General features: G+C 39.6%; 1 protein-coding gene across 1 annotated transcript; it reads right to left on the bottom strand.

Moving 5' to 3' along the window:
• Nucleotides 1-7,543: 7,543 nt before the first annotated feature.
• LOC124268898 lies at nt 7,544-8,984 on the bottom strand. Its single transcript, XM_046703919.1, has 2 exons — nt 8,930-8,984; nt 7,544-8,574 (listed from the first exon to the last, which is right to left on the bottom strand). Exon 2 carries the CDS (start codon nt 8,336-8,338, stop codon nt 7,700-7,702), a length of 639 nt encoding a protein of 212 aa, XP_046559875.1. The 5' UTR covers nt 8,339-8,574; nt 8,930-8,984; the 3' UTR covers nt 7,544-7,699.
• Nucleotides 8,985-12,843: the final 3,859 nt, after the last annotated feature.

The raw sequence follows: 12,843 nt of genomic DNA, 5'->3' as shown, positions 1-12,843 counted from the left end.
GAAGAAAACTTTGTCTATTTTATAAAATTCAAAATAATTTAGCTCCTTTATACTTAAAAGATATTACTCCAGATAGTGTGGGATCCAGATCTAACTATAACCTTAGGAATGCTCACAATATTATCCTTCCTTCCGCAAGGTTAAGACTTTCGTATGATTCCTTTTTTCCATCAACTGTTATAATATGGAATAATATTTCTGAAACCGAAAGAAATCGACCTTCATTAAAAAGTTTTAAGTCGTATTTAAAGTGTGAGCAACCTGTAGCTCCATCATATTACTCGTTTGGTATTAGAAAAATTAATATTATTCACAATAAAGTTGAGATATACGATTAGTCAGTTAAGTTACGATCTGTATCGTTTCAACATGAAACATTCTGCTTCTTGTTACTGTGACAATGCTTGTGAAAATGTACATCACTTCCTATTAGAATGTAAACTGTACAACATTCAAAGAGGGATATTAATGTTAAATATTATAATATTGTAAAACGCGATTCTTCAATAACATTGTCACTAATGTTACGTGGAAGTCCTGACCTGACTATTCAACAGAATGAATGTATTTTCAAATGTGTGCAAACTTTTATTCATCAATCAAAACGTTTTGAGTGATCACATAAGTCGTGTCCCTTCGTCTCTTCTCTCTTTTACTTTCCTATCTCTTCTCTGTATTCTTTCCTAAGATGTATATAATTGAAACTGTATGAATGCAAATATTAGGGAGCGGGTATTTTAAGTTGGATAACTTGTCCCCAATCCCTTTCACATTTGTGAATAAAATATGTTTAAATCAATCTCGAAGCCATAAAGAAGGATTGGTTAAGTTTTGCAGTCGAATATATTTTACCATGGCATCCATGAATTAAAAGCAATAAAAGCGCAGTAGAAACGACCACCTTTTTTACAAAGGTATTTTGAACATAATGCTTGAAGGGTGAAGATATTATCAACTGTTCAATATCCTGGGCGAAAACCAGCTTGGGCTTCAAGGAGAACCTCATTTAAGTCAGTCCATGTTCGTAATCTGGTTTCCAGCACAAATGTGAATAGTTTTCCAGCCACATTAAGCTGCAAAATTCCTCTATAGCTATTGGGGTGAAGAGAAGATCCAGTCTTGAATATCGGCAATATCAGTCCTACATTCCACGCATCTGGAAACGGTCCTGTATCTAAGATTTTATTGAAACGTGGATTCAGAAATAAGAAAAGTGACGTTTGAGGGGCTTTGAAGAACTCCGAGGTATGCCATCATCACCAGGAGACTTACCAGATTTAAGTTGTTTTATAGCTTGCAGGATCTCGTCATCAGTGATTGCATCAGACAGCAGATCACTCCCAAGAGAATGTTCACAGTGTTCACAGTAATGGTTTGTTATATATTCCATGACAAGTTCATCAAATGAGCCGTTCACATCAGCACGCACAGGATTCAACAAATCTTTGAAGTATGCATATAGAGTTTGCGTATTTACAAGACATGACGAGCGGTTATAGTTCATTACTCATTTCACAGTGTCCCGAAACTCTTTACAGTCTCCATATGTTGCGGCATGTTCTAAGTATTTAGCAATGTTACCATCCATTTCAACTTTCTTACGATCACAGCATTTTCTAAATTATGACTTGGCATCTATGTAGTTTACGAGGTTTTCTTTGCTTCTACAGTGTCTGAACACATTCAACAATTTACTCTTATTTAGGTTCAGGCTCTCGCAATCAATGACAAACCATGCAGCTGTACCTTCCTCTTAGGTTTCTGTTCCTGGACACACGATGTTAGTATGTCATTGAGCATTGCCACTGCTGAATTAATATCTGTATTCAAGCGACAGTGAAATTTGACTAGCATATCTTGTGACTGACAGAGATAGTTGACATCATTTGAAAAGGTACTGGATATCTTGAATCTAGGGAATCCTCTTCAACTTGGTGCTGTAGTTTCATTTTCTGCACCTGTGAATAAGTTTGGAAAAGTACACACAAAGGGCATGTGATCGGACTCTGTTCTTGGAATCACTTCCAGATCACACAATTCGTTGAACATCTCACTTGATACAATAAAGTAGTCAACAATTAATACTGGTCCCTGAATGTGAAATAAATGTGTAATTACTCAGTGAATATGAAATCCTTCTTCCGTTGACAATGTGGATTCCAAACTGTTTACATAAATGCAGTAGTTGAAATCCATACACATTTGTGTCACAATCATGAAATGTCCTGGGTGAACTGAAGGAGTCAGACGTATAATATCGATAACTTGTGTGCTGGGGATTAGGTGCTTCTGAGTGTGTGGGTTCGAACGTAACAAAAGTACTAGAATCTGCACTTCTTCTTCGGCCAGACAGAGACAATTTAATTTCTTGACCAAAATGCTAAAGGCAACCGATTCTCATCTCGTTGCCACAGCTCGTTTAGGGCACACTGGTCATATGTATGACACTTATAACACTATTCCTCAGATGTTGATAATTCTATTTCTTGTATTGCTGAGTTGTACCAGGCAGCAGCTGATTATGCTAGAAGTGTGCATAAAAACTCCTTTAAAATTACAATTGCAGCCAGATCGGCAGAAAGGGACAAATACAGATCCTATAGCTATATGTATTATGGGACATATTTGTGAGTTTTTAGAGGATTGAGAGTACTATTTAAGCGATCATTTTCGATGAAAATGAGATTGATAGACGCTAGAAATGATCCTAAGTCATTCCGGAGAATTGTGGGGCAACAGGCCGGATAAAGATCTAGCACTATGTCCGGTCAAACATGGATTGTAAACCGATAGTGAGTGTTTTCCGCAATCTGATTGGTTAATTACCCTTGTCGAATAGTGTTGGAAATCCCTGAAAGGTTCTCCTTGTCAGGTCAACGAATTCCAGCGTGTGATTTACTGACCTAATTGCGACCGATAGCCCTGCCCTACGAAAGAGTTTTTTCTGTAATTATGGTTTACAATATCGATAAATAGTTACGTTTGTAAAATTTCCGGGATCGATCGTAATTCAACACCCGCAAATTTAAGCGTTTAAAAAACCTCCGGCTAACGCCGTCGGTTTTAAACTAAATTTGCGGGTGCTAACGCCGTCGGTTTTAAACTAAATTTGCGGGTGTTGGATTACGATGAATCCGGAAATTTCACAAACGTAACTATTTATCTTCTAAATGAACACGTTTCCAGTTTACTGTGACTTGTCGATAATGCTAACATAGTTGATGACGATGGGAGTATAGCAGATCCAGTATTGTTATTCTCAGATGAGAAAATTTTCCCAAATATTTTCCGAGCAGGAGCTGATAGTTCAAATGACACATTGAGTAAAACATATATCACCTGCTTCAGATGGAATTGTTGCTGAATTCCTTCAAGCCATCAAATTGGCTATCACTCTATACTCTAGTTTGACATTTTTAGTGTAGAAGAGTTTCATAGAGTCATGATTTTATTAAGCCACTTGGCTTGTTAAACGTCGTTCAACTTCAAACTACCTTCCTACACTTATACAGTTCAGTCATCTGCTCGAAATTTGATTACGGCTCCATCGTATATGGTGGGGAAGGTAACTGCAACCTGAAACTATTAGATTATGTCTACCGCCAAGGTCTACATCCTCGATAATCTCCAGGGTGTACGTTCCGATAAATCTCCACTATACCCTGAATGCATCTACGACTCGAGCCGATGACTTTACTGGCTACGCATTCTCACGGTATCCAATCAGATAAGCCGGCGTTACAACCAAGCTTGCCAGTGTCAACAAAGATAGCGGTGGCAGATTTGAGGGGGAAAACATACAGACAATTTGACAGGTCTGAAAAACACATGCAAGAACTCCTTCTACCTCTTTCAGAGTACCTCTGCAACAATATATTATTGTGTTGCCAAGTTTAATCGGTTAGATAATTAAAAAGCGAAAGTGAGTTGTGATTGGTACGCTCAACTTCCCAGCGTAGACACCTGATTGGATAAAAAGCCAACCAAGGGAGGTAATAAAATCATCGGCTCGAGCCGTAGATGCATCCAGGATATAGTGGAGATTTATCGGAACGTGTACCCTGGAGATTATCGAGGATGCAAGGTTAAAAGCTTTGTCTTGGATCCTTTAGAACTTCTGTTGATAGTCTCTACGTCGAGGCCCTTGAGCCTTCTCTTAAACAACGACGTATAAAACTATCTTTGCAGTCTGTCGCTAAACTACATTCTAATGAATCCAACCATGCATATAACTGTGTCTTTAATCAACTGTATGAAGATATATGTACAACAAGAAGTCTTCGCTTATTCCACCTCTAGGAATAAGAATCAAACCTTCCTTTCTGCTGCTGGCACTGAGCTCGGAAATATATCTCCTTCCCGTCTGGTTTCTTCTCCTCCTTGGCAACTCGTGAGTCCACAAGTAGACCTAACACTGACAACATTCAAGAAATCAGAAACCAACCAAATTCAGTATGAAGAAGAATTTAATCAATTACGAAGTAAACATAATACATACAATTCGTTACATACAGACGGATCCAAGGATGGTGGCGCAGTTGCTTGTGCCACTGTCATTGGATCCAGAACAATATCCTCTAGATTACAGCGCCTTAAATATATTTTTACAAACACTATAAATATAGACAAATAGTCCAATTCGGGATTGGAACCCACACCCTCAGGGTCAGGCCCCTAATCGACAGCACACAAGGTCAGCCGCCTTACCCGCTCAGCCACCGCGACTTCCACAAAATGTAAGTCGGACAACTGGTAGTCTAGACGGTGGACTTTGTGTACCCCTCCGATAAATGTAAATTGGCACGGCTCCTACGGCCGAAAACTATGATTACACAATGCCGTTTAGAAAGTGGTCAAATGTAACATATGTTACATTTGGGGATTACACTTTCTTAGTAAAGTACAGATTCTAGTACCTGTGTTGGGTTGAGTACCACCTGGGATTCAAACCAACACCCTCAGAATCAGGCACCTAATCGCCAGCACACAAAGTCTTGTGATGAAAGAATCACGGTCAAGCATGTCCTGCTTAAATGTGTTGATTTTTCCATCACAAAAGATGACTATTTCAAAGTTTCTTCCTTGAACGATAATTTTAACGTAAGTTGATATTTAATACTTAGAGTCTTGGTTTTTAAAAAGAAATTGAATTATTGCACACATTTTGATTGATAATGCTGTACATAGATACATTGCATTTTATATTCGGTAGAATTAGCATCCGAAATTGTTAGTGGCTGTATTCTCGAAGGGATAAAGTATTGTAACATTATTGTCCTCCTGAGTACGTACGTAAGTCCCTCAACCTTCAAGGTCAATTTTGCTCTACCGAACTTTTAATCGTAGAATTTTTATGTTTTAAATGATGGCTAAAACTTAGTACAGTCGCCAGGGATTGAAGAGACGGTGTAAATCCAGCTAGGGTCCATGTAGATAGCAAAGCACTTCAAGTCCACATGGGCCCAAGTATGGTGATCAACTTTCAGTTGCTGGCGATACTCAGCCGGGTTTTCTTAAATATTGAGTTGTCCTGATTGCTATAAAATTTAGAGATAAATGCCAGTTTTAATTCTTGTTTCAGTGATATTCTATTTATTTTTACTATCCATCGTCGACAGGTTTTTAAAAATTATCTGCATTTATCTTGAATTTATCACTAGTTTTAGTCACCTAGAGACTGAAATACTGCCGATATGACTATAAACTTTACCTCACTCACTCACTCACTCACTCACTCCCATATTGGGTCTGTTAGTGAGCATTGGGCAGTCTTCACTGCCGACTTCAATGCAACAAAGATCGACCCAGAGCGATATGTGAGTGAGTGAGTGAGTATGGTTTTACGCCACTTTTAGCAATATTCCCCATATTGCAGATCAAAACAACACATTTTTCCTCGAGGATCTATGTCGTGTATTATTTATTTGTTACAATACACTGAGAGTAACTTACCTCCCTTGGATTGATACCATGTTTACAGAAACAATACCATTCTCTACAGCAGCAAGTGTAATGCCGTCAACATGATACATTGGATAACGCTTGCTGCTATCTATGTGAAGTTTGGCATTATAGGAAATAGTTTGAGTTTAGCTTTCCGCCACACTCAGCAATATTACAGCTATATGGCGGCAGTCTGTAAATAATCGAGTCTGGACCAGACAATCCAGTGATCAACAGCATGAACATCAATCTACGCAACTGGGATACGATGGCATGTGTCAACCAAGTCCGCGAGTCTCACCACCCGATCCCATCTTACGACGAGCATGGGTTACTGAAGATCACTTCTAACCCGGATCTTCACGGGTGTCTAGGAGGTAGGATGAATGATACCCTAATATATTGTTTAACGCCGGAACACTCTTGTTATTGAATATGCGTGAAGATACATCCCCCGACTGTTACGTATTGTTACAGTCCCCGTCGTGTAGATCACGTCGTCAACTCGTGTGAAGCAAATGTCACCAGACACACCTTGACTGGCGTATAGAAAATATTTGTGATTATTATGCAACAACAACATATGAAATAGAAGCGGCAAAACCCTGTACACGTCCATAAGATATATCTGCTAAAAACAGAGTCGATTGTACAGTTGTGACTATATCATGGGTATACATCTGTTTCAGCAGTATTACAGCTGTATGATGATGCTTGTAAACAAATCGAGTCAGTGCCAGACAATCCAGTGATTGTCACGTTGCGATATGATGACAGAGCATGTGTTTATGACTCACTATGAAATAGTGATGATACCAGGTGTTCGCGAAAAGGTGAGCGTATCCTGGCCCACCTGTGGCACCCGTTCATAAACATATGCTAAGTCTAGTCATTTGTTCATCTGAAATAATTCGAGTGAGTGAGTTTAGTTTTACGCCGCACTCAGCAATATTTCAGCCTTATGGCGGCGGTCTGTAAATAATCGAGTCTGGGCCACCCAAACCAGTGATCAACAGCATGAGCATCGATCTGCGCAATTGGGAACCGATGACATGCGTCAACCAAGTCAGCAAGCCTGACAACCCGATCCCGTTAGTCGCCTCTTACGACAAGCTTGGATTACTGAAGATACATTCTAACCCGGACCTTTAAATAATTCGAGAACGTATGGTACAAGTCAACACACGAAATTGCATCAGACATTATTTTTGTCACTGATGCATCAAATTCGTAAATTTCCTCCACATGTCTACCCTAAAACTTCTTGAAAGCTTTCCTGAGGCCTTGAATATTGTAACCTTGATCAATCAACTTGTGAGCAAAAGTGGTATAACGCTCTTTGAAATCCTGATAACAAGAGCACGCTTGATTTTACCTCAAAGTTGAAAGTTGAAATCATCCCTTTTGTCATACAGCCTTGTGGAGAGATTTCAAGTTCAGGTGGGTAAATCAGTGGCTGGCAATTGACTATTTCATGGTCATTGAACGATATTAGATCATCGATATACCGGAAGCTTAAGGTAAACTTCTTGGTCAAATTATCTTGTTTTGATTTTGCCAACCCAATCAGAAATTCCGAAGTATAAAGAAACAGATCCGCAAAACTCTCCTCTGTTTGTTAAATCGAAATTCACGAGATTTACAGCCCGCTGATGTCATGTTTATAACATAACACAAATATGCATCAACTTCTGTGTCATGAAAATGTATATTTTGGTTTTTAGAATTTAAAAAAATGAATATGTTTCTTTGCACGTCACTGTAACAATTCCCTGTAACAAGCATATCCCAGAAAAAACCAACAGTCACCAGGCACATCGTTTACAAATCGCTGAATAGGCACTCTTTGTTGAACAATATGCTTTTCTTTGTTCGTATTCATTGAAAATAGTACCTGTTGGTCTGTACAGCTGAGGGACATGTCCAGATAGCGTTGGACGGCCTGTCGATAATCTGCTATAAACAAAGGCAATGTGTCTTGAGATCCGAAGAAAAACCCACCGCCAATCCACACATGGTTTCCTTTGAAGATAGTCTCAGGGGGCGTGTCCATGTTCGCGTCGTAGACTTGGTTCATGGCCACGCGTGATTCGTTAAAATTTGGGGGTTTTACTATAACAAACTCTTTCTTCCGTTCAGTGATCAGTCGGAAATAACCGACATCGATCCAGGTGTAATAAGTGGTATTGAAATGATTACTTTTAACTGCTTGTTCTGTCAATTCATATTTGGCGTGTTGAGCACATGTGTATTCGGGCACGACTGTGTTCGGGTGGAACTTTGGGTATCCTGGGATTGAATAGATTTGCTTGATCCTCTCTACCCATCCGAAAGACCATAGCTTTTCTCTGTCCACCAGAACTATTTTCGTTGTACCTTCCTTACCGGCTCTCATCTGGAGAAACTTTCAGCAATGTCTACCGAGTCTGTGTAAACGATGAAAGGATTTCGCAGATGTGTGAACACTGCTGACCACGACATGTACAATTTAGAATTAAATATCCTTCCGGTGCCTTTCTGGAATGGCCCCAGATTGAAAAAGGCGGTGACTACAGTGACGTCAGGAGGCTGCGTTCTATTGTATGTCCGGGGTTTCACCTGCGGGATCTGCATGGGGATACAGGGCGGCCTCTGAAACAGTCAGATACTAAATAGTAGACCCACACGAAATATTTACGAACAAAATTAAAACAACCCATCTGAGCATAAAATGAAACGCCCCAATGTTCCTACAGCTTACGTATTGCTGTAACATATTCCTGTAGAGCTGTATGAAGGACACAGTGTGTAACCCTCACAGTGGTGTGTGCATGCAGTACCTCAAACCACGATGTTCCACCATGGACAAAACACGTGCGGGGGATGTTGTAAGTTGGATTTGATGACGTTCATCAGCTGGTGATGCATCACGTATGCTAATTCCATGATGAGAGAAGTGTTTTAAGGAAAATGTACACAGTTGAGTCGCTGTCTTCATAATATGTACCTCACGGGGCGTGGATCCGGAATACCTGGATGATGTCTCGACACCGATCAACTTGGGTTTGGCGTGGGCATATTTGACGGTTGTCTGAAAGACAATTATAAATACTGGGATATTAAAGTGGTTATTCGTGCCGTTTAGAAGTGCAACAGAATGGACTACTGAACACTACAGTCTACAAGGAACCAACAATATGACACAGCTCATTTATAATCAAATAACTGCTAACTTAATGACCGAAACTAGCAGATGGGAATATTTATTCAAGGAAGCTCGATTCTAAATACTATACAGGTCAAATGTATTCGAAAATGCGATTCACTATCTCTTCAATTGTGAAGCTCTTCGCAAAGTTCCACTTTCATACATACCTATCAAATACCATTCAAGCTCGCAAGCTCGGTCGATATTAGTTTACTCAGGTCAATAAAAACCGATATCGACCTCTACAAGAGTCTATAATTGTAATCTTGTCAATTGTAGGCACATTTATGAAGCTTCCTACTGCAACATACATGAAGAATCAGAGACACCTCTCACTACTTGGTGTACGTATCGGCCGGTTGATCAAAACAGCAGACATGAACAATTCTCGTTGTAGGTAGATGCGTTGGTTACAGATACATGAAAACATGAAATCTGAACAGATCCCTTGATATGCTACAAGAAAGAACCTTATTTTCACATCACCCTGACATCCTGATATTCACACCCACCGTTTACGTCTGGTGCATGCATGGTTGGTGGCAATATTAAAGCGACGCCTACCATACTGTTGGGCAACAGACAGTGACAAGCGTTAACTTTGTTAACAGACTGATGTATATCGTATTTTGTATTAGTAGTCCTTTTGTTTTGTCGTGTATTAATGACAATCAGTCTGCAAGATTCCCTGACTGCCACATTCCTTATACATCCTGTTTCATGTTTCATGTACAAGACACGTGGGATTCAGGGCGTTTCTATGGTTACCATGCATTTTCAATTATACCACAGAATGCATTATGTCATGCTGCTATGTAACTAAATATGACTTCTCGAGACTGTTTACTGATGCTCGTCAATCAGTCTCCCTGGCATACAACTAGTGTGCATAAACAATAAACAACTTCAAGTGCATAGGTCAAGTGTGGGCCAAATTAAATTTACACACACACACACACACACACACACACACACAAAATAAAAATAAGTAGATAGGTTCAGAGCTCAGAGGCACTATTTCTTTATAGTGAAATGAAAAGTGTCATACACTATGATTTGGGGGGCGTTACCATGGCAACCAGGACTTTTCAAAGACATTCAGTATGTGAGTGAGTGAGTTTAGTTTTATGCCGCACTCAGCAAATATTCCAGCTATATGGCGGCGGTCTGTAAATAATCGAATCTGGACCAGATAATCCAGTGATCAACAACATGAGCATCGATCTGCGCAATTGGGAACCGACGACATGTGTCAACCAAGTCAGCCAGCTTGACCACCTAATCCCGTTAGTCGCCTCTTACGACAAGCATGGGTTACTAAAGGTTCATTTTAACCCGGACCTTCGCGGGTTCATTCAGTATGTGAATATATCAAAGATAACAATGACATTTTGCTTTATGCATATGTTTAGTGATTCCCTGTGTAACATACAACCCAACTGTTAACAAACAGGGACATGAAAATTGTTACAGGTCAAGTTCACGGTCACATGAACATGCTTGATAATTTCCAAAACACGTCAACTTCGCATATTTTCTCACCTAGTTTAGTTTGTAAACACAAATATAAGACATGCATCATGGTTGTAGATACCAGATTCTCTGCTTTATAAAATGCGATGTTGCAAAGATATAAAATGGCTTATTGTACAAATTGAAGAGGCTGGGGAGGGAGGACTTTTTAAGTTTTGTAATAAATCAAAGACAACCTTTAAGGGTTCCTTTCTTTATATCTTTTAGTGATTATTTTTATATCTAAACTGACAAACATGCACAGAATAACCATGAACACCCTCGACTACATGTTTTGTAGAGTATACCATTACAATTTCTTATGTACACAACAAGCATTGTTTTTTTACACGTATATGTGATGTCAGAATAGGTTCGTGATATTGCAGTATCAGATCCAGACATAGCTTCTATATAATGGACTGAATATTATAAAACAAACACAACCTACTAGGGTTGTTAAATGTACACTTGTTATGTAGACCTTCATGAGTCAGCATGTTTCTCTGTCCCTGCCCTCCAATTACTAATGACATCACATCTCTTAGTAACTGTTACGAATTGCTAATGGTTCACTGTGGTGATTGTAACGCCTGCCTGTGATACTTCCCAGTGTATGATAGTACAAGGGCGCACCAAGACGCCAGTGTCATCACGTCTCATAGCTGTGCATGTTTCAGAATTCTTCTAGACTACATGCACGATTAATCGAACATATGCTTCCACCTATATTAACAACAAATGTGATTTTTTCAACATTTCGTGACCTAGTCACTTTGACAACTTTGCCATCCAGGAATCGCCAAGCTCCCATAAGCTTCCTTTATCTTGATTCTGACTATGTGCTTGACTTCTTCTGTGTGCAATCTTGAAGATCTCTAGCAAGTCATGCGCAGTGGTGGTGCAATCATGTTTCTCTGATGCACTTGTGTTCCTGCTGTACTATTGTGTGATGGGTCACACTTTGGGAATAATTGTCTACCATTAATATATATGCACTCACGTCCGCACTGTATATGACAGATATGTAAGCATATGATTTCCAAATATTCAGTCTATCTGTTTTGTATACAGCACCAACTACGGTATTTAAAATACATCCTGGCATAGCATGTACAGGTCAGAGACAGGTTTACAACTACAGTTGAACTAAGGGTCTTCATTGCAACAACCACAGGTATGCCAGTTTCCTTTCTCCCCTCTACTGGTGATGACTACCGTGTACATCAGGAGACGCTGCACTACCGGTGTCACAGCCATCTTAGCCAGTCATATGTACAATAACCAACTTGCTGAAGATGGAGACAGAATACGAAAAAGAACCCGGTTCCCATCATTCTCTTATAAGATACTGCTCGACAAGAAACAAAAGATTCTCTGTGTACTTAAAGAAAGTGCCAGTGGCTGTCACGTTCTTCAGAATTTTAGTGTGCTTATTTTTTTTGTCACCCTTAAAAATATTAACGCATGTTTCAAATGAAAACATGGTTGAAACTGTAATTATTTGTGTGTGAAAAGGTTAAAAGAGCACAATCTGTAAGTTATATGGAAGTGAAGTACAGAATTTGACGTGTTCCTAAACTGATCCAGCATGTTCCTGTTCCTGTTCCTGTTCCTGTTCATGTTCATGTGCCCTGGAACTTAACTTTAAATTTGAAACAAGTTTCATGTCCCTGTTTGTTTGGTGGTATGTTACACAGCTGATCACTAAACATATACACAAAGCAAAATGTTAATGTTGTCATGGTGACGCCCCTACAAATCATACTGTATGACATTTTGGCAACACTGGCTTTCATAATATCATGGTTATGGTTGGGGGTGGTGACATCTATAGAGGATTGGTTGGAATGGTATCATCTATAGGAGACTGTTTAGGGTTGTGACATCTATAGAGAGATGGTTAGGGTGGTGACATCAAAAGGGGATTGGATGGGGGTGGTGACATCTATAGGGGATTGGTTGGGGGTGGTATCATCTATAGGAGACTGTTTATGGGGCTGACATCAATAGACGATTGGTTGGGGTGATGACATCAATAGAGGATTGGTTGGGGTGGTGACATCTATAGCGGGTTGGGCGGAGGTTGTGACATCTATAGAGAGTTGGTTGGGGGTGGTGACATCTATAGAGCTTTTATTGAGGTGGTGACATCTATAGCGGGTTGGATGGAGGTTGTGACATCTATAGAGAGTTGGTTA

Source organism: Haliotis rubra, unplaced genomic scaffold, assembly GCF_003918875.1.
Source record: "Haliotis rubra isolate DU_JTF1 unplaced genomic scaffold, ASM391887v1 Scf140, whole genome shotgun sequence".
In the NCBI taxonomy this organism is placed as follows: domain Eukaryota; kingdom Metazoa; phylum Mollusca; class Gastropoda; order Lepetellida; family Haliotidae; genus Haliotis; species Haliotis rubra.
The sequence above is the reverse complement of the archived record's forward strand: the minus strand, read 5'-3'. Positions and strand labels throughout refer to the sequence as shown.